Source organism: Ruditapes philippinarum, unplaced genomic scaffold (genome assembly GCF_026571515.1).
Source record: "Ruditapes philippinarum isolate M1 unplaced genomic scaffold, ASM2657151v2 ctg1525_1_1_1_1, whole genome shotgun sequence".
NCBI classification, from domain to species: domain Eukaryota; kingdom Metazoa; phylum Mollusca; class Bivalvia; order Venerida; family Veneridae; genus Ruditapes; species Ruditapes philippinarum.
The window spans coordinates 297,927-319,070 of record NW_026864043.1 but is presented as its reverse complement, the minus strand read 5'-3'; the positions used below and the strand labels follow the sequence as shown (position 1 = coordinate 319,070).

Genomic DNA, 21,144 nt, shown 5'->3' with positions numbered 1-21,144 from the left:
ATGCTGCATCAACCTTGAATATTAATATTCAGCATACATTTAACTCTTATACCAAATGTTCAGCAGTTGGCATGTCAGTCAAACTAAACAGCAGCATGATGTTAAATCGGCCCCAGCCAAACATTATAGCAATTGATATGTCCATCAAAATGTACAGCCATTGTCATGGTGGTGATAACATTGAGCAGTTCACATATAATGTGCTTCACTTACTTTATGATTACGTATTTTCTCCATTGCATTCCCGCACTTCCGTCTGCCATTCATTGCTGGCAATGTATCTGAACCGACAGAAACCGTGGAATTGTTGCTAGGGAAGTACATTTCTTCAGTCTGCTGTTCTCCTTGGTTACCAAGATGTGACAAACACTCCATCGAATGATCGGACTCCGATGAGATTAGCGAAGCCTTTGATTGAGTCTTATGAACACAGGTGGACGTTTTTATCACATTGAGTCTATCTCGTATCATGTCTATACCATGCACGCCGTACAATCCTCTTGATCCCGAGTACATTTTTAGTTCATGAGGTATTACTGGGGTGTAAATTTTTGCCGCCTGATTCACTGAACCGTAACCTACGGGTGAATTGACGGCAGAGTTTTGAGTAGAGTGTGATCTCATTGGTGAGCATGACATTGCACGAGCAGTCCCAGGTGAACGAAGATGTTCGGGGTAAGCGATATGACTAACACTGTGAACACGTCTGTGGCGACAACCTTGGTCCTGGAAGTCGAGACACTGATGGCCTCCGGTGAAGGTAGACGGGTAGTTATTCACCGACAGGTTATTGCACACATCACATTGAGATTCTGAAAAGTTTTAAAAGATATAAAATATTTATACATTGTATATATAAATACTTCTTGTTTGTGATTATTTTATGTCAAAATAATGAAAATCCCATCCAAATAACAATTATCATTCAATATTAATAAATTATTTATATATTTTATTTAGAACCCTTCTTTCCTTGTTTCTTGACATGGATTTGTTCTTAGAAGACTTGTCCACTTTAAATCTTAGGGGTGTCATGATCGATATTAAAACTAGATTTAGAGACTTAAAACCATACTGCATCTTTATTCTTAATTACATTCTTGCTTAATCTGTTCTATACAATACTTGTGGCATCGATCTACAGTAATGAATGCAATCACTGCAAAATCAAACTCAAGCAAAACTTATTCAACCATTAATCATTCAAAATATAATTTCACCTCCCTTAACATGGCAGATCAATTAATAATTCCTATTGTCTATGTCTATGCATCATAAATAATCATAATGTTCCTACAAGCTTCCTTTATTTGACCATTAATTTTAATCCAGACAAATTTATCATCCCTGCGCACTTTGCCTGATTGCATTGGTATCATTTCCATATCAAATAAAAACAAATTTTTTCAGGGGTAAATCTTCTATGTCTGGAGGTACAAAAACATACATTCCAAATTGTTTATTGTGTGTATCGCTCAAGGATCAATTCTCCATCTATAAAGGTGATATTATTACAAAAACCTACTGTAAACATATGATATGAGCAGAAGAAACTTTCAGTACATATAAACTTTAACACTTGATAAAATATTAGCTAAAGGTATCACAAGAAACATGATGATGGTACATATAGGCAACAGGTCAGAATTGCCTCTAGTTCAGCAGAAAGTTAGTGAGTAGTGTAAAAGACAAACTGTTCAATTATGACATTTTACTGTTAAAATCGGTAAATTTACTAACAAACTGTTTCAGTTTCAAAGCAAGACTAGCCCATTCCATAAAGTGAGAATGGTAAGGCTTCAGTACACCAATTATGTCAATGAAAGCAGTTGTCTAGTGGTTCAGATGTCTGCCTATCAACCAAGGAATTGTGGGTTTGAACCTTACTCTGGTCAAAACCATGTTTCTTGATATGAACCACTGTACTGTTTACATATAGGAATGGACATGCCAGTGTAAGAAATTAGGATTTGAATCCACTAGGCTGGTCGGACTACCAGATTGGAATATTCACTAGCCCAAAAGACATTTCACTAGCACGATTCATTTGTTCAAAACAGTTGTTTATATTGCCTCTGAAAATACAATAGCCTGGTCGGGCTTGTTACTGTGAAAAGTTGGTAGCCCGAGGAGAAATTTAGTAGTCAGGGGCTATAGGACTACTGCTAATTTCGAACACTGACATGCTGGTATTTGAGCGACATAAGCTGCAAGAAATTGTTTCACTATTGAGTTTAAACTTAAAGCTACCGTAAATGTGACAATGTTTTCTAACCTGAGTATATAGAAGGGGACTTGGTAGATTTCAAGGAGCTGGATTTCTTTGTCTTCCCTGTACTCTTCTTCTCTTTCTCTTTCCCGTGTTCCTGAAAATACATCATTGTACCCATATGTAAATTGTGTCAAAGAAACATAAAGTTTGTAAGATGTGACCTTCACATTTGACTATAACTCAGTTATGTTGTGCTGATAATAATTTAGAACTCTCAAGTCAAATATTATTATGTTGCATGCTAGCAGCTGAGAGAGATGTATGCCACAATTATTAAAATACTCAAGCAAGCCAACATATCTATGCAGTCTGACTTAACTATTATACCTGGTTGCTGTGCTCAATTCTAACATTTTCATATCAAAAAAAAATTGCATCTAAAATCATTCACAAATTCAAAATAACCTGCGTTTAATTTCTATATAATGATAACTTAAAGGGTTAATTATTTCTAACCCTTCTGGAACCAAAAGTTATCATCTGCCCAGTATACTGCCAGACCAGCCTGCACATCAATACAGTCTGACCAGGCTCAGTCTACTGGCTGACTAACCTCAAATATTCATTTTTGATATCCCAAAAATTGATTATGGTCAAATCCTAAAGTGGAAGCCAGGGACAAATCTATGTAAGAAATTCAGTTAATGGTTAAAGATCAGAATTGATCAGTAAGTTTACAAAGAATATTATCTTAGCAATTAATAAGCAGGGAACCAATAAATATTTCCACCTTTCATCGTTTATTCAGTCAGATTTTTTTTTCTGACTTAATGGAGAAGTCATGTTAAGATAATTATTTTCTGGAAGCTAGTATCAATAAATAAACAGAGTACAGGTTTTATGACTGCGGAGATAGATTGTAGTGATTTTATATAAAACAAAACAGTATGATAATCTTTTTGATTTTATGATATAATACATCATTGATGATTGAATAGATTCATCATAAAAATAACAACAAAATGTAAAACATATCTATCATGATATTTTATCTGTCAGTTTTAAGTATATCCATTTATAACATGATAATATGATTTATATTTAGGTGTTAATGCCCACTCCCTCCACCCCCACAAACAAGAAAATATTTACCCCATCGCAGTAATTGTAAACTATAAAACATTTTAAAAAATAAGATTAGAAAGTTTAGTTCAGAGTAAAAAAGTCTGTTGTCATTTTCATGCAAGGATTCAGATTTGTTTTTGTTGTTCTTTTTTTATTAATTAGGGTTACATTAGGAAATCAATGGATGTGGTCTGGTTGAGTTTTTTTTCTGCTGACTAAACACAAACATGTTGTGGCATATATTAAAATTATTCCTAGAGCCCTATTGATGTTAAAAGTCTTGCCTTGGTGAAAATCTATGAACATAATGTAACTAAAATGGCTTCAGTTATTTGAGCCCATGGAAAGTTGGGATTGAGTACACAGATTGCAACATATATTATTGCAACATATTTCCTTGGGCTTGTACTGTCTTAATATACATGTACATGCATTTTTTTTCAAGTCTTTAATAACCTTTTCATACTACTCAAGTACAGTACAGATCAAGTCAGTTCTTTTGATTTAAATCAATCCAGAAAATAAAATTTCAAATGTTTCAATTTCATTTGGATCAGTGTTTCACTCAATTACTTTATAGAAGCACAAAATGTAAAATTATATTTATTGCACTAAATTTTGTATCAAAATCCCATTTGCCACGATATCATAATGCATTTTCATTTTGTGCAAAGAAAATAAAAAAGCTATAATAACTGAACTTGATACATGTTATCTTAAATATACAGGAAGTATTTAATATCTTTAACAGTTAAAGGGCCATAACTCTACCATAAAAGTTATCAACACTACAAGTATCTTCAAGCATATTTCATAAAAAATCGAGAAAAAAAAATCTCCAATAAAAAATGTAGTCTCTTTATTTTGAATACCAGTTGCATGCCTATGTTCTGAGCCAGCTTCTTAATTATTATAGCTACATGTATATGATTTTACCCACCTCCTAAAAAAATTGAACAGTTACTGTTCAAAAAGACAATTATAATTATGTGAACAATTCATGAAAAATCTGTTTTAAAAATGCATTATATGCTCTTGGAAATGAAGAAAAATATGACCTTTCTTGAAGTTGGTAAGTTCATGTAAAAATGTAGTTCTTGAACTTGCATTTATGAACTATTTGAGTATTTATTATTGGGTTATTAATTAGCAATTTCATTTATTTTTTGACAATTTTTTGAAATTATGGATTTTCAAGAATGTTGATCTTAAAAATTTGCACTTTATCTTCTGGAAATGAACAGTTCAGAAGACCATGAAGTACTGCAGAAATATATTTTCTTTAAAGTCAAGAATTTTCTAAGAAAGGACAATATCCTACCAAGAATTTGTTCACAATAATCTGTAACCCTTAGCAACAGCAGACCAAAATCAGAGGCTCTACCCATGTGACCAGTGCAGACCAAGATCAACTGACACAATATCTTGCTGTCTAAAGATGGTCTGCACTGTTTGGTATTCAGACAGTTCTTATTGTGAAACTGTCCCCAAAAATGATGAAATTGGTTTTGAGAGAATCACAAGCCTATTTCAGATAAATTGTGAGGTCAGGGGAAATTATAAGGTCATCAAATACATGAAAGCATGACAAGCTACTGGTCTACTTGAGAAAGTCATCATGGGTAAAAGGTTAAATAAATTTCTTGTTTACAATCTTAGAAAATCTGACATCAATTGAAACATGCCCCTGACGGAGATCTTACAGATTTTTTTTATTCTTCCAGAAACTACAGAATCTGACCCTGGTAAACTACTTGGAATATGATCTGATAATGAAGTTTTAATATCGGTTATCTGATTATCAAATTACCAGTGGTAGCATGAACTACCCAGGGGCATAAAGAAATAACCGGATATCATTATCATTCTAAAGATACTATCTTCCATGTGAGTGTATGTAACATTTTCTTGAAAATAACATAGTACACAAGGACCCCATTTGTCTTCAAGAAAATCTCATTCTGCCAGTTTATTATAAATGTAATCATTAAAAAACATCTAGGGTGTGGTTGTCTCATTTATTCTCTGTTTTCAAGAAATACTGTAAGATTTATGAAAATTCTTTTTGTTTGAATAATGAACCAAAAAGAAAGAAGAAAAAGTTAATAAAATTAATCTTAGGATAGGCCTTAATTTACAAAATGTCAAATTTTAACATTATGCTTGTTCCAAGTTAATAAAATCATGTCAAAGAATTTCATTAGGTCAAAATGACTGTCATAAACAGCCGTGTCACAACAAAACCAACATAATGGGTTTGCGACCAGCATGGAATCAGACCAGCCTGCGCATCCGTGCAGACTGATCAGGATCCATGCTGTTCGCTTACCAATTATATAACAAGTAGAGAAACTGATAGCGAACAGCATGGATCCTGATCAGACTGCGCGGATGAGCAGGCTGGTCTGGATCCATGCTGGTCGCAAACCCATTATGTTGGTTTTGTCGTGACGCAGCTCAATTAGTATAATCTGAAATGAAAGTGCAGCACTCAAGGGTGTTCTCAGTTCCAAACCTGTTAAGTTCTAGTGATGTTTAATGACCAAAATAATACCTGTAATTTAAATTTAACTTGTCCCTCACTGTTTTTGGGTTCAAAACCCATTAGGGGCTTTTAATTTTTTATGAATTTCAGTTTTTTTTGTAAAATTCAATTCCTTTTAGATAATTATTAGTGTCAAGATATAAAAATCATTTAAAGTTTCAAAAAGCCATGCAATCACTAGAAATTTTCCTTACAGAAAATATTATCTTCATGAAACTTTTAATGTTCTTTCTTTCAGCCTGTGAGTCTGAATGTTGAGACATTTTCTTACATCTTTTAGCCAAGAAATAAAGTATGTTTCTGGTCAGGTGGAAATCACTTGGCAACAAAAATAACTGCCACATCAGCAACTATCACAAAACTTGGCAAAATATATTTTAACCTTTCATTCATTTAAGAAGACTCCGAGATAGAAGTTGCTAAATTTGTAAGTAATCTATTGCCTGACTTTGAATTGGGAATTTTGTACATATTGTATTAAAACAAAAGAAAAAAGTTTGACAATCTTTAAATTTTTTTATAAAAACCACAAGTCCTTTGAAAATTATGCAAATATTTGATTAGGCTTCACACTTTGCAAGTTTATTATAAGCATCATTTAAGAATACATTCTGACAGACATTTGCAAAAAAACCAACCAAACAAATTGCATTGTAAAGAAGAATTTATCAACCATCTCAAAGCATGTTTAACCACCTTAAAGAATGATTACTCATTGACCGTACAACTGGTTTTACTTTACACACTGATGGTCAACCATGGTAAATGGCAATTGAGTACCAGTTGTCAAATTTTAAGCCCATGGACTCTGCAAATGTTACATATTTTCACAGATGAAACTACATTAGAACCTGTATATTAATATTTCTAAATTTAATATAAGCTGACAAAAAAATCGTTAAATTCTGCAAGTCATCGCCTATAAGCTTCTTGATGACTGAAAATTATGGCGTAATAAGATATTCAGATATCAGGTGAACAATAATTGATCTTTAATGATCTCTTGTTCTACGATCACTCTCTCTCTCTCCCTATGACTGTGTCCACTTATCTTTTCTTTCTGCCTGACTTATGACTTAACGATGTGACACTGATTATAACGGCTGTGATTTACTGATTAACGTGTCTTATCCCCAGCTTCTGTTTAACGGAATAAAGACATTTTCCGGATAATTACATCTGCCTGACTGTAGTATACAATAAACTAACCATAAATGTCATGGAAATCAAGTCTGAAGAAAATTTAATGCATGAAATATTTCACCCTGATGTTTCTATTTTAACCCTTATCCTAGCTGAATTCTGTTACACTTAAATGTCTGTTTTTTTGTTGTTGTTTTCTTTTTTAAATTAGGAAATTATATATTATTTAAGTTAAAGGGATTTCAATATCAAAGTATTAAACCAGTATGCACAGAGTCTGGTGACACTGTTTTAGTCTGGCTCATTTTTCATTATTGTAGGTCATTGGTCAACGCCACAATGATAATGTCAGCAATGGTGGCAATAGGTTGACATTTTGCACTGCAATTAATTCTTGGAATTTTTAAATTACCACATATGATTTTATTCAATGTGAAAAAAAACAACAGCAGATTCAGACATTTTACATTATTGTGTATCATTTTGAGGTCTTCACACCCTTTATTTATATGATTTCACCAAGCACCTGATCCAAGTTTTAATTCACATACTGAACTCTTTAAGTGTATAATCAATATTATCATCCTCATGACCTTATGATTAAAAGAAAACAACTTGAAAATCTTATAATCTCAACACAATCTATCTCAACAACAGTTTATCTTAGCAAAGTATGTACTGTAAAACCCATTGTTATTAGGGAGAAAACACAGTAAAGGAAGAAACAAGCAGCAAAGGGTGTGAGCCTTAGGGAAATGGGTCATACGGCATTTAGGGAGGAGAGGACAGTTTCAGCCATTCCTTCAGGCAAAATAGGGTGCCAGCCATTTGTAAGATTAGTGACATGGGTGTTAGGTAAGAATAAGTCACTGGGAATTCCATTATAAAGAATAGGGCTTGAGGCATTAGGAAGAAGTGACATGGGTGTTAGAGAGGAGAAGGCATGGGGAATTCCATTAGAAAGAATAGTGCTTGAGGCATTAGAAAGAAGTGACATGGGTGTTAGAGAGAATTAGGCATGGAGAATCCTCATAGAAATCATCAAGTCTTCCATAAAAAGGTAGGAAGGGAAATGGCACATTAAGAGAAGACTGCACTGGGCATTTGGGTACATGTAGCATCAGGCAGAAAGAAGAGCCCGGTTTGAGCCAGGTGATGCTCCCCGAATAGGTTTTGGACACAGGAAAGTACACCTCTTGTAGTTTCAGAGTTATGTCCCTGGAAAAAGTTCAAAGTGCAATAATTCCAAAATTAGGAAAGGCAGAGTTACTGTTCTTTGCACTGCACTTCTTATCACTGTTATCTATCAACTTACGAAGTTTCTTGTTGATATCTCTTATGGTTTCCGAGTAATGTTCCGGACAACTTCAAAAAGTAAAAATAAACAAAGGGCAATAACTCCAGAATTAGGCAAGGCAGAGTTATGATTCTCGTGCACTGCACTTCTACCCATTGAGATACATCTACCTACAAAGTTTCATGTTAATATCTCTTATAGTTTTACAGCTATGTCCAGTACAAGATTTTTCTAAAAGGGGAAATAATTCAAAAAATGAGGCTTAACAGAGTTATGGTTTTTTTGCACTGCACTTCTATTCAATGAGATATATCTGCCTACAATGTTTCATCTTGATATCTCTTATAATTTTAGAGTTATGTTCCGGACAAAGTTCAGTGTTTAAATTAACAAAGGGCAATAACTCCAAAATTAGGACAAAAAGAGTTATTGTTCTTATGCACTGCACATCTACCCATTGAGATCTATTCACCTACAAAGTTTCACGTTGATATCTCTTATAGTTTTAGAGTTATGTCCCGGACAAGATTTTTCTATAAGGGGAGATAATTCAAAAATGAGGCTTAACAGAGTTATGGTTCTTTTGCACTGCACTTCTACTCAATGAGATCTATCTACCTACAATGTTTCATCTTGATATCTCTTATAATTTTAGAGTTATGTTCCGGACAAAGTTCAAAGTGTTGAAATTAACAAAGGGCAATAACTCCAAAATTAGGACAAAAAGAGTTATTGTTCTTATGCACTGCACATCTAATCATTGAGATCTATTCACCTACAAAGTTTCACGTTGATATCTCTTATAGTTTTAGAGTTATGTCCCGGACAAGATTTTTCTATAAGGGGAGATAATTCAAAAATGAGGCTTAACAGAGTTATGGTTCTTTTGCACTGCACTTCTACTCAATGAGATCTATCTACCTACAATGTTTCATCTTGATATCTCTTATAATTTTAGAGTTATGTTCCGGACAAAGTTCAAAGTGTTGAAATTAACAAAGGGCAATAACTCAAAAATTAGGACAAAAAGAGTTATTGTTCTTATGCACTGCACATCTACCCATTGAGATTTATTCACCTACAAAGTTTCATGTTGATATCTCTTATAGTTTTAGAGTTATGCCCCGGACAAGATTTTTCTTTAAGGGGAGATAATTAAAAAACCGGGCAAAATAGAGTTATGGTTCTTTGACACTGCACTCCCCCTCAATGCCCTCTACCACTGTATGAAGTTTAAACAAATTATCTCCAAGGGTTTTCAAGTTATGCTCCAGACAAGAAAACGGACAGACAGACGGACGTTCTAATAGGAGAGTAATAATGTGGCTACTCTATTGTTCTCCCTATTGTTCTTTTTAGCCACACAAAAGAAAATAGCCACATAAAAGCATTACGGAATGAATGACATCAAAGAGAAAGAACAGTTACCTATTGTCCCTCTAGCCACATAATTACTGTCCTGTGAGTGCGGACGGACGGACAGACGGACAAGGCGCCGACTATATGCTCCCCCTAAATTTTTCGGGGAGCATAAAAAGCTTGTTACATAAAAATGTTTGGGAGATTGGACACAATCTATTATGGACAAGGAACTCAAGTCATTAGAAAGACGAAGACATCAAACATCCAGCATAAAGAGGCAAATTAAGCCATACACATCATTGGAGCTGATGGGGTATTTATTACAAATTATAAACTATAATGTTTATCTTTTTTGAAGACCATTAGTAAAGGTAATTAAGTTTGAAGTAGAACCTTTAACAAGGTATGAAAACATAAAGATACACAAAAAACATACATTTAACATAATCTAATGTCAGATTGGGCGTGAAACTATCTACTTTATTTAAAATCTCTTGATTTTTATAATCCATAAACAAGTTTTATAGTTTACATAAATTTTGCCAAAATGTTGTTTTTGTTATAACTATCACAGGGCTTACATGATGTAATAACAAAGTTCTAAAGAGAATTACTTTCAGATGCTAAAATTAATTTGTAGACATTTTACTAAGACTTAAAAGTGTTGTTAAATTTAAAACAATTAAAATAAAGAAAGTATATGTATTAAGATAATTTGCCACAAAAACCAATGTAGGTCTCAGAGCACTAAAACATGTAGATTATCAAAATGAACTAGTAGAACTCTCAAACTAAATGCCCCTGGTGTTTGATAGAATATTATTTTATGTGTTTAATTTTATATAGATGGAAAAAATATCAGTCCAAAGCAGCTGTTTTGGCCAAACTATCAAGAAAAAAATATACTAACCTCTTTCAGATTACATAATTACAGACTATTTCCTTACATTTACAGATTTTTTTTTCATTCCTGAAAGTTCATTAAAAACACCTGTAGATGTTTTTTTTTCATCTTGTGTTATACAAATATACATTGATGTCTCTTCACCTGTTTGTATAGCTTTACTTTTTTATCATCTGGTTAGCTAGACTTTTAAAGTTTAATTTGTTTTACATGATTAAAATACAGACCGCATGCCATGTAGTTGGAACTAGTTCAAGGATTAAACAGAGCCTCGTTGGTTTATGATAATACCCGGTTAGTACACTTTTTTTGGCGTGTGTTGCTCGGATTGCCAGGGGAGACAATCTGGGAAATAATCAAGGTTTCAAACCAAATGATAAAGACTTTCTTATAGCAAACTGATTTGTAACTGCATGAGCTTAATTACGACTTAATGACCTGAATTTGAGCCCTAAAATAATCAAGGACATCTGAATGGCCATCAAATGGCACACTAAATACATAAATGGTAAATTATCAAGCTTTATATTGAGCAAGAGTTGGAAAATATTCTTCCTCGCATGAAAGAAGACAGAATATGGTAACCTCAAACCAAAGTCATCTAAAATTATATAAACAATTAAATGAAAAATGGCTTTAACCAACAATTAGCCCATGCCAAAGTCTGGACAAACTAATTTCTAAATAATGTTTACCCTGTTTTTAGAAAAGGGTACATCATGAGCAAGTAATGAAGATATAAACATACATTTTCATTACAAATTTCCATCAGCTGCTGTTAATACCTCCATCATGAGAAAAAATTACTAACTATCATTTCAAACATATCTTTTACATTTTCAATGACACACTCATTAAAACATGCATTTATAACAAGTGTTAACAGGTGGTTTGATGGTTCATATAATCTTTATTTTAATGAGCTGACACAAAATATTGTAACATCTGAAGCAAAACATAATTATATATACTTTTTGGTCTATTAGAATGTGTAAGAAAAAACTCTATAAAAACTTGAAGAAACAAATTTACTTGTAGACTAAGTGTCAGATATATAAAAGCATTTTGATTAGCTGATCTATAATTTAAAGAATTTGAAATTAAACAATCACAGATTGGAAATTTATGACTGGTTTATGACCTTATTATTTTCAATTCTCAACAAACTACAGTGTATAAATATGCCTTTAAAGTGTGGTGAAAAATTGAGTAAACGCTATTATATTAAGAAATAATGAACTGACATCTGATTATTACGCAGAAAGCTGTTTCTTTTCAATTTTTTAAACTTAATTAAAATTATCAATGTGAAAAAGAAATATGGTTTAATTAAATATGCATTAACTATACCCCTTAAGATCAACATTCTATTTAAGATTACACCTAATTTCTATAATTAACTGATATGTCCTTCCTTTTCAAGTAATCTGGACAGTAAAATGACATGTTTAAAGAAATGCTATCAAAATAATCTTGCCATTTCCATTCTTAACATAATTCAGAGTTTTTTCGTTCTTTGAAGGAGCTCATTACTTATGCAGATTATTTTTATAATTGAATATCGGAAATAATCTATCTGTTGGCTTTGAAGATTCTTGAAATGAGATTTTTATCTTAAGGGTATTCTCTAATGTTTTGTTGATTACTGATATAATAATTCAGATATAGTCTGTATCTGGGTTTTTTTTGTCCCTTCATTTCTTGTATATATAATTACATTCAATTTTCTGAAGAATATTTCTACATATTACAGATAAAGGCATTTTATATATAAGTGCAATAAGGTTATATTTGTATGATTTATTTCCCTTGGTGTATTGTGACACGTTTAGGTTTCTGGCACATATTTTGTAGTGTCACTCAAAATTTAATTTGTATTACACTTTATCAATTTAAAAGACCAGTGAACATATAATATTTTATGCTTGCATTCCATTTACTTATTTGAAATTATGCATGCATATATAATACTTGAATCATTGAAATTATGCATGCAATTATATGATATTAGAATTTAATGACGAAAAGCCACTGATGATAAACCATAGAAATATATATTTCAGAGACATAAGTATTGGAACCTCAGCTAAAACTAGAAATGTTTAAAGTCTCGTAAGCCCGCCTATTCTACCGACATGAGCTTGACATTTAAACAGCAGGATAAGACAAACATCGGCAAATCTATTTGCCCCCACCTAAGTAGAGGATGACAGCAGGACAGATGGACAACGGCAAATTTATATGGCCCCTATCCCCCCTAAGCAGTTACATATATAGTTAAATGGGTCAGAGAGTAACATTGTATCAGCATGCATATACTAGTCTACTTACTGTAGAATGAGGGGGCTCATCTTTCTTCCTCTCTTCCTCAAACTTCTTCACCTGAAAATATAAACAAAACATTCTCATTAAATAATGTAATAATTACTCAAATGTAAGTAAAAAGGAGGTAATATTACTCATTCAGTAATATACATCTATCACATTAGTCTTTCAAGATCTTGCAGCCAGAATACCACCACTATATACAAGCAGCCAATTTAAACATCTGAGTATATAAGGAACTGCAATGCAATTATCCAGGTGTGAGGGATGACAGGGTCCTTAAGTTCTGTAAAAAAAACAAAAACAAAAAAACCAGTTAAACATTTTCCTTGCTCCTGAAATAAAAGGAGTAGCTTTAAGCAGCAATTAACAGAAACAGGATACAGAATACTCCCTCACTCCCCATTAAAGACAAACTCACTATCTCATGTATCATTTTGATACAAATTGAAATTGATTCAAAATACAGAAATGTATTCTCCATAGATACCATATGGTAAAGGATCCATAACCAACAAGTTGCTTCTCAATACAAGTCAAAATGATGGGGCTATTGATTTTACAGGAATTTCTATCCCTCCCTCAAGAGTACATTGAGAAACTTATCCCTTTCCCCAAAACATGCCTTTAGTTCTTCAACAGCTTTGTCAGACTATATTTCCATCTCGCTGGCTCCTTACAATCAATAAGAATTAATTGAGCAAATATTGGAGAACATATTAACAACAATAAAACATGATATACTGTGGCTGCAAATCATTCCGAAATTTTCTCGGCCCACAATGCTTTGGGAGACTTCTTGTTAATATATACCAGGAGACCAGTAAAATTTTCAGTCTGGTTTTCATATACTGTAATGTTTGCTAAAAGTATTCACATACAATGTATGTGAACATAAAGATAAAATCTGTCTGAAAATAGAAGCTGCGAACTACCTTTTCTTTCTACTCCTAAATGATCCGGTGAATTTGTTTCAGAGTCCCTTTATTGTCAATTTCAATATATTTCTGATCTTTGATATTGAAAAGAGAAAATGCATTTCATATGCCAATATTTGGAAGAAAACATACGATGAATATAAATGAAGACAAAATAAAATAGGGCAATTGTCAAAGTTGTGTCCATAATAATGATAAAGCCCAACAATCAAATAAGGAACAGGACTGTAAATTATAAAGAACTATAAAGTCGGAACTAAAAATAGTCAGCCGAAACAAAAGACAATGCAGACATGTAAATGTACTTTCTCCACAAGAAACACTGACTAAAACTGCTGACTATGGACAATAAATAATCAGCCTACTCAAGAAAGACACATTTGGATAATTTCATCGCTTCTAAATTGACAGTGTCTGGTGTATAAGATTATTTCATTCTAGAGAATAGGTTAACATTAAGTTTATTTTTTTTATCTTGATAATCAATAGAACCTTTATATTAGTCTGGTGTAACATAAATTATTTATCAATATCCCATCTCATTCTGTTTTGAGAGAAAAAAAAAACAACACAAGATGAAACTTTCAACTGTTATGCAATGTCACTAGGGGATGTCTGGTATTCATGTGGTATTATATTAAGGTATTAAGTTACCGTCATGACAAAAGCCAACTTTCTATTTCTGAATGTTGTCACTGTTGAACTTGTAGCATGTGCTGAGACAATTCTATTTGATTAATTGAAAATCAATTCATTAGTTACTGTTTTATTCATCAATGCAATAAACCAACATTTTCTATAAAATTCAAATTAATGGTGCTTAAGCTATTGGTAATTGCCCATAAGTAATTTTGCTATTTGTAACTATATTTAGCTTTATGTTGCAGGTCAAGACTTTAACCCTCTTAAAGGATTACTAACTGCTGCAGTAAATCTTAGTTCTGCAACTCTAAAAGACTCTGAAAGAATACTTAGCTTCAACTGTACATTGTAAATCTCTTCTAATTGCCTGTGTTGCCTAAACTGAATAAAGCAACATTTCTAAAAATTATTTGGAGCAAGAATTGAATCATCAGCCAAAAGCATAATTTTGTATTGTAACCATATTTATTTTCACATTTTTTGATTAATAAAGAGCATAAATCTTACTAACTTTAAAAGAAATTATAAAATTTTGCTGTAATGTACTTGTACAATTCTTCAAGCTGGTAAAGGAAAAAGCAAATCATTTTTAACAAAAGTATAGGAGAGAATTTTTCCACGAACCCATCCAATTAAAGCAAATCTTATTCTTAGGAAATATTTGTATACTTATACAAAATATCTCAAAGGAAGGAAAATCATTTTAATAGGATTTTTGAACACCCATAACGAATATTTATCTTGCATATTTGGAGAATGCCAGCGATTATTATATTGGCTGACCACACGCCATAAGATATATTGAGCATAATAACCTTTGGAGGCACAGTCTGTCCCGGACATTAATGGTCATTATACTACAGCAGACGGTCAAAATCAATCTTAGTAACAATACATCTTGGTAACTAACAATCAATCTCGGTTACAAACACGAAGCAACAAGTTTTCCGGAAATGTTTTCCAGGACACTGTCATTCTTTTTCGTCCATAATTACATTCCCATCAGATGGCCATCAAATGATTGCAAGATTTAGATGAATTTATCGTTTTTTATAATTTAGATAAAGAAATGATTTATGGGATTTTTAAGGTCACAAATAATGTAGAGTCATTTCTATTTCTGAAGGAAATCTATAACCTTTAAATACATATAAAATTTTGTCTATTTAACATTTTGAAATTTTTTTCTAGAAAGCTTTTTCACATAAAAAACGAGAAATGTGTCCTCATTAAGCCCCCCTCCCCCACTGCATTTACAGTTGTCGTAATGGCATATTTACATACTTACATAATTATTTATACTATTTCAATCAACAAATGGTACATTTATAAGTAATATACTGTATATAATAATAGCATTATAATTATGAAGTTTCACAAATCTAGGAGTATTTCATATGTCACTGTAACACTGGCCTCATGAACCCAAAAATCAATAGGGGTCTCCTACAGGTCATGTACAATGTCACTACAATGTATTATTCCTCTCAAGTTATAGATCATGTGACAAGGAATTTACACAAACTGCTACATTAATCTTTGACCCAATGATAATTTAATCAATAAGCTGCAGCACCATCCAATGGCCATGGCAAATACCGGACATCCCTATTAAGTTTATTTTTAAGTGCCTTACAATAATTGATAAGACAAGAGTTTTACACATTATAAGTGTCACTGCAACCTTGACCTACAGCATGACCTTATAACCTCAATATCAATAGGGATATTATATTAGTTAAGACCAACCTCAACACCAAATCTAAGGACTGAAGGCCAAAGCATTTTCTAGTTATTGGTCTGACAAGCTTTTAGTGGTCAAGCCCTTCAGGTGACCTTTAACCTACTGACCCAAAAACTAAATTGGGCTCTTCTATTTAAGTCATGAACAACCTTGAAACCAAATCTTAGGACTGTAGGCGAAGGAAACCCCTTACTTTTGGTCAGATACAGTTTAATGGTCAATCCCATAGTGACCTTGACTTTTGACCTACTGACCTCAAAATAAATGGATGTCATTTAGTGGTTATGTGCAATAAAGCAAGCAACATAGACTACAGGTTATTCCTTCTCAATATTGATCAGCCATTTTAAGAAGACTTACAAGCCTAATCTGACAAACCCCGTCACATTATGCTCTCACTTGATTTAAGTGATGGCATTAAAAAGTTGAACATGTCCTTGGGATTCAAACCTAAAGCTGTGACCAGACTGGCATGTGAGTCAGGTGAAACCATATTATGTAGCAAGCAAAGCTAAGCATCATAAGCTTCAATGAGTTGACAGATTATATAATTAACATACAACCCATCAGGTACTATTATATCACACTGGTGACCATTGATATATCAAATGAGTGTCTTTATTAATTAAGGCACATTTGGATCCTGACCCTGCAATCATGACAGTGACATGCTAAACTTAACTTATACAACCTGAATAGTTTTATTTACATTCTTCCTTTAATAAATAGTGAGATCTTATAATATACATGTATAATAAACAAAATTTTGTCTCAATGACTTTTATGATCTGAAAACTATAAAATGATAAACTTGTTTGTTTCAATATCACTTGTTTAACTCCAGCATGTTAAAAACAAATCACATTGGCCTCTCTATCTGTGAAAACATAGTTTCACCAGAGTAAATCACTACTAAACATTCTAAAATTGACATAATGATATATAGGCACTTATTGACCATATAAATCAGGAATGTCACTTGTATTTGCTCCAAGCATTTCATTGCTTTTCTGAAGATTGAGCTAAATTTCTCATGTTTTTATGCCTCTGTCATAGTGGTGTGTGTGAGTGTGTGCTGTTTAGTATGTGTCTTCCAAAAGTACATACATTGTGTCCACTCCCTTTTTTCATAAGTCGACAATGTGTATCATGAAAGACCCAGGTCCCTAGCTCAAAGGTAAAAGTCACAGAAGAGAGCTGAACGTTATGATAATTCTAAGTACAGTTGAGTTTGTGTTCATTCCATAACTTTAATTCTGCTTTCAAAATACATTGGTACATTTTAGCAGGCAAGAGCCACATCTGTAGCTTAAAGGTGAAGGTCACAGCATTTGCCATGTCTTTACCACATTTGGATAGCATCCACTGATGTGTTTATACAATATACCTAAATTTGGTTCATATCAGAGTCAAAACTGCAATACTTTATATATATAATGCCTAATTTTCCATAAAATCTATGAAATAGGGCACAAAAACAATAAACGTAACACAGACATGCAAATGATGACTAAATTTCCACTTAATTCCTCAAGTTCTCCATGCAAATCCACTTTATTGATGCAGGGATTGTCTTTGCAGCATGTTCATTAATAATAATCATGAATAGTATTAGGACAGGAGCCAAGATCTTGTGATTTAAACCAGTCTGAGCACTATCGCCTGAAATAGACTTGCATGTGACAGTTCAATATAATACATGTACATGTTGTTTTTGGCCAGTTGGCACTTCTCATACAAACTGCCAAGGAAGACATCTTTGCTTCCGGCTGTTGGATTTAAGCATCTTTATTTTGAAACACTGGGTGGTCAATTTATATGCAAAGCCAGGAAAGTTCATCGCAATGGTATTAATCTTGGACTATACTGACATTAAACCCTTTGAGACCTTAAACAGTGATATCTAAGAATAGACCTTTTAAATAACCACCCATATTAAGCAAGCAACATCAATAAGGCAACACAAGTTTGCAGACCAGCCAGGTGGCATAGGCCTGACTTATTATAAAAGCCACTTAGCCTTCAACGCAGTTGAAAACTTTCCAAAGAAAGTTACATTTAATTAAAGACAATTTTGTGAAATCAATGACTACAAATACTGTGTATATTAATCAAAGCACAGAAGGTGCTGAATTTGTTTGGGTCTAAGATTGTCAGAAAGGTGAAGGTTGTGAGATTATAAACCAATTTGTTTTTGTATAGTGCCACCAATGCTTTCCAGTGTTTTAACTGTAGTAAATTGGCTATAAGACTAATTGCTACACTGATATTCAATTCAATGTTTATTTGACTTAAACAATTTGCAAAAAAAATGAGATGCCTTAACTGGGATTTGAACCTCTCGCTTCCTAAGCGAGCGTACAAACCCCTCGGCCATGGTGAAGTTATATATTGACGGCCTGAAGAAAACCATATCATTCTAAATTAGGGTTTGTAACCCTTATTATTTCGATTCTAACTGTTGTTTAACACAGATGTAAGTAATCATGGAGCTTACTATAAGCATGTATATCTATAAAGAATAAAACAATATTAGAGATCGTCAACCATTCGGGAACTATTTTGCTTGAAAATTAATGCACCTGTCATTTGACAATCTTTTCGCAGTGCCATCTCCCCTGAATTTTTCGGCGTTAGTGTACATATAAAGGGAAGTAACAGCTTCAAAAAAGCTGACTACTTTCGGCATTTGCAATTAACAGCATCAGAGTCTGAAATTTCGCTACCTACCATTATTTGTTGGTCTGACGACCCAAACAAATAAAAATTAAACCATTTGTTTAGTTTTAAATAAAAAAGCTATGAAATTTTTATTCTTTTTGCACTACAATGTACAAACAGCAGACGTCACTATACAGTGCCTCAGTATTACAGTTACTGTGTCTGCAGTGATTTCACACATTATGTTTTAACTTTTCAATCCAAACAGGGTAAAAATTGGCCACTGGTGGTTAAAGGGTCTCTGACTTTCAACCCAGGAAAGTTCAAAACCTACTGCCAGACTGGTAACAACTGTGTTTCTTCTACACCAGTACTGTTTAGTCCAAGAAGAAGACTAAAGAGTGGTTCACTGATTGAAGCTCAAAGAGGCTTTTCTTTTATTACAAACAAAATTAGAACATAAAACTATATCTAGTTGAACAGGATACTGCGGTTTAAAAACATTCAACATTTATTACACACCTTTAAATAATAATATTTCATAATATTTTAGGAAACTTCATGATTTTTGTTTTAATGATATTGCTTCACTTCTTTACAAGTGTTCTCAGAAAAGGTTAAGTTTACTATAACTATAGGTAAATAAGTTTGAACACATAATCCAAGAATAATACTCTCTCTAACAACAGTCTCTCATACCTCAATCTTAAAGATCACTCATAAAAATTCTAATTGCTACAAGAATGACAATTATCACTGATTTACAAGGATTTTTGACAATTAATGAAGGTTTATGTATACTTCACAGATAAAAGTGCTCAGTATATTTCAATTAATAAACATCTTTTTATAATTTATGATCTTCTAATGTCCCAATGATTTAACTTCAAAGAGATATAATCAATATTCAAATTTCAGAAGTGTCCTATCACCATCACCAACAAGTTTGTATTGAACAGTTGATTTATGATCCCCTCAGTTTTTGTCAATTCACTATGCCGACATAATGGTGACTTTGGGAATTCTTCAGTCAATCTTCAAAGCATGAACACTGCCTATTTAACTTCCATGGAATTGCAAAAAAGCCACGCTTCATCATTCATGTGGCATTATAAAGATATTAATTTTAGAATCGCCAAATCTGTCAAATTTGTAATGTATTCAGAAAAATACATCAGCGTTGGCGTGCAATTGCTGCACATCTTGTCACGCCGTGCCATTGCATGCGACATTATTTCCGTGTCAACGACAAAAGTTCCGAAACAATGAATAACAAATAATTCATTTACAATAGTCATTCATGTGGAGTCCAACCTCCCTGAAAGACCACTATTGATCCCTTATTTCAGCAGTGAGGGTTTGTCTAATTTGAGCAGGGGTTTCTAATTTAATGCTCGTGCGAATATCTGCCATGTTCGTTTCAGCAAATTACCCTCCTATTGACAATCATTGGCAATGACCTGATCACTAATTATGAATGAATAAGAAAATATTTCTCACTACAAGGCTTTCACTTTGTTAACTTCCCGAAAATCCTTGGGAGGGTGTTAATGAAAGCTAAAATAAGTTTGCTGTCAAGATAATTTAATTATTTAGCTATCTTTTTTAAAGCGCACACAATTTAGTGTTAAAATGATTCATATAGTTTCAACAAATAGGATATTGAATTTGCATCCAGAATTTCAGTTTTCATTAATACTTTAATTAATGTCAAATCTATATATAGTGTGTTTTTTTCTTCTTCTCTGCCCTGATTTTCTTTTATTTTTCAGGAAAACTTGGTAAGTCAGGAAAGTGGCTAGTTTTGTCTTTCTTAAAGTGGGACACTTGCATACAATTTAATGACTTGCAATTGAAGGTACTTTATATGGGAACTCTACTATGCCCTTAGACAATTGAGTGCTCAGATAGGTCTGTAAGGTTTACAGTCACAGAGCACAATGTCAGATTTCCTACTTTCCTTACCTGCAGAGCCTTCATTCTAAGCAATATATTGTAAGAGATTTGGTATGCACATACCATTAAAAGGCTTCTACCTATAATGGGTGGAATATAAAGAGCCAATGAGGTCAAGGTCACTGCATGTGGCTAGAATTTTCTTTCTTCCCATATATCTCATGTTTTTTTTGGGGTCAATAAAATTGTATCATCTTGATCAGGAGTGAAGATTGTTGGTAATACCAATGTTCAGTTTTTATCAATTTAAGATTTCTACATTATCAATACTGAACAATAAAGTCTGCGAG

At 32.9% G+C, this 21,144-nt stretch overlaps 1 protein-coding gene across 1 annotated transcript in view; it reads right to left on the bottom strand.

Moving 5' to 3' along the window:
• Positions 1–213: 213 nt before the first annotated feature.
• The window catches only part of LOC132724254 (uncharacterized), a gene marked incomplete at its 3' end in the record, with an annotated part of 80,942 nt that continues 60,011 nt past the window's right edge, over positions 214–21,144 (bottom strand). Inside the window, 3 exon segments of the mRNA XM_060709088.1 lie at positions 214–812; positions 2,276–2,366; positions 12,920–12,970. Coding sequence (XP_060565071.1) covers positions 214–812; positions 2,276–2,366; positions 12,920–12,970 — 741 coding nt within the window.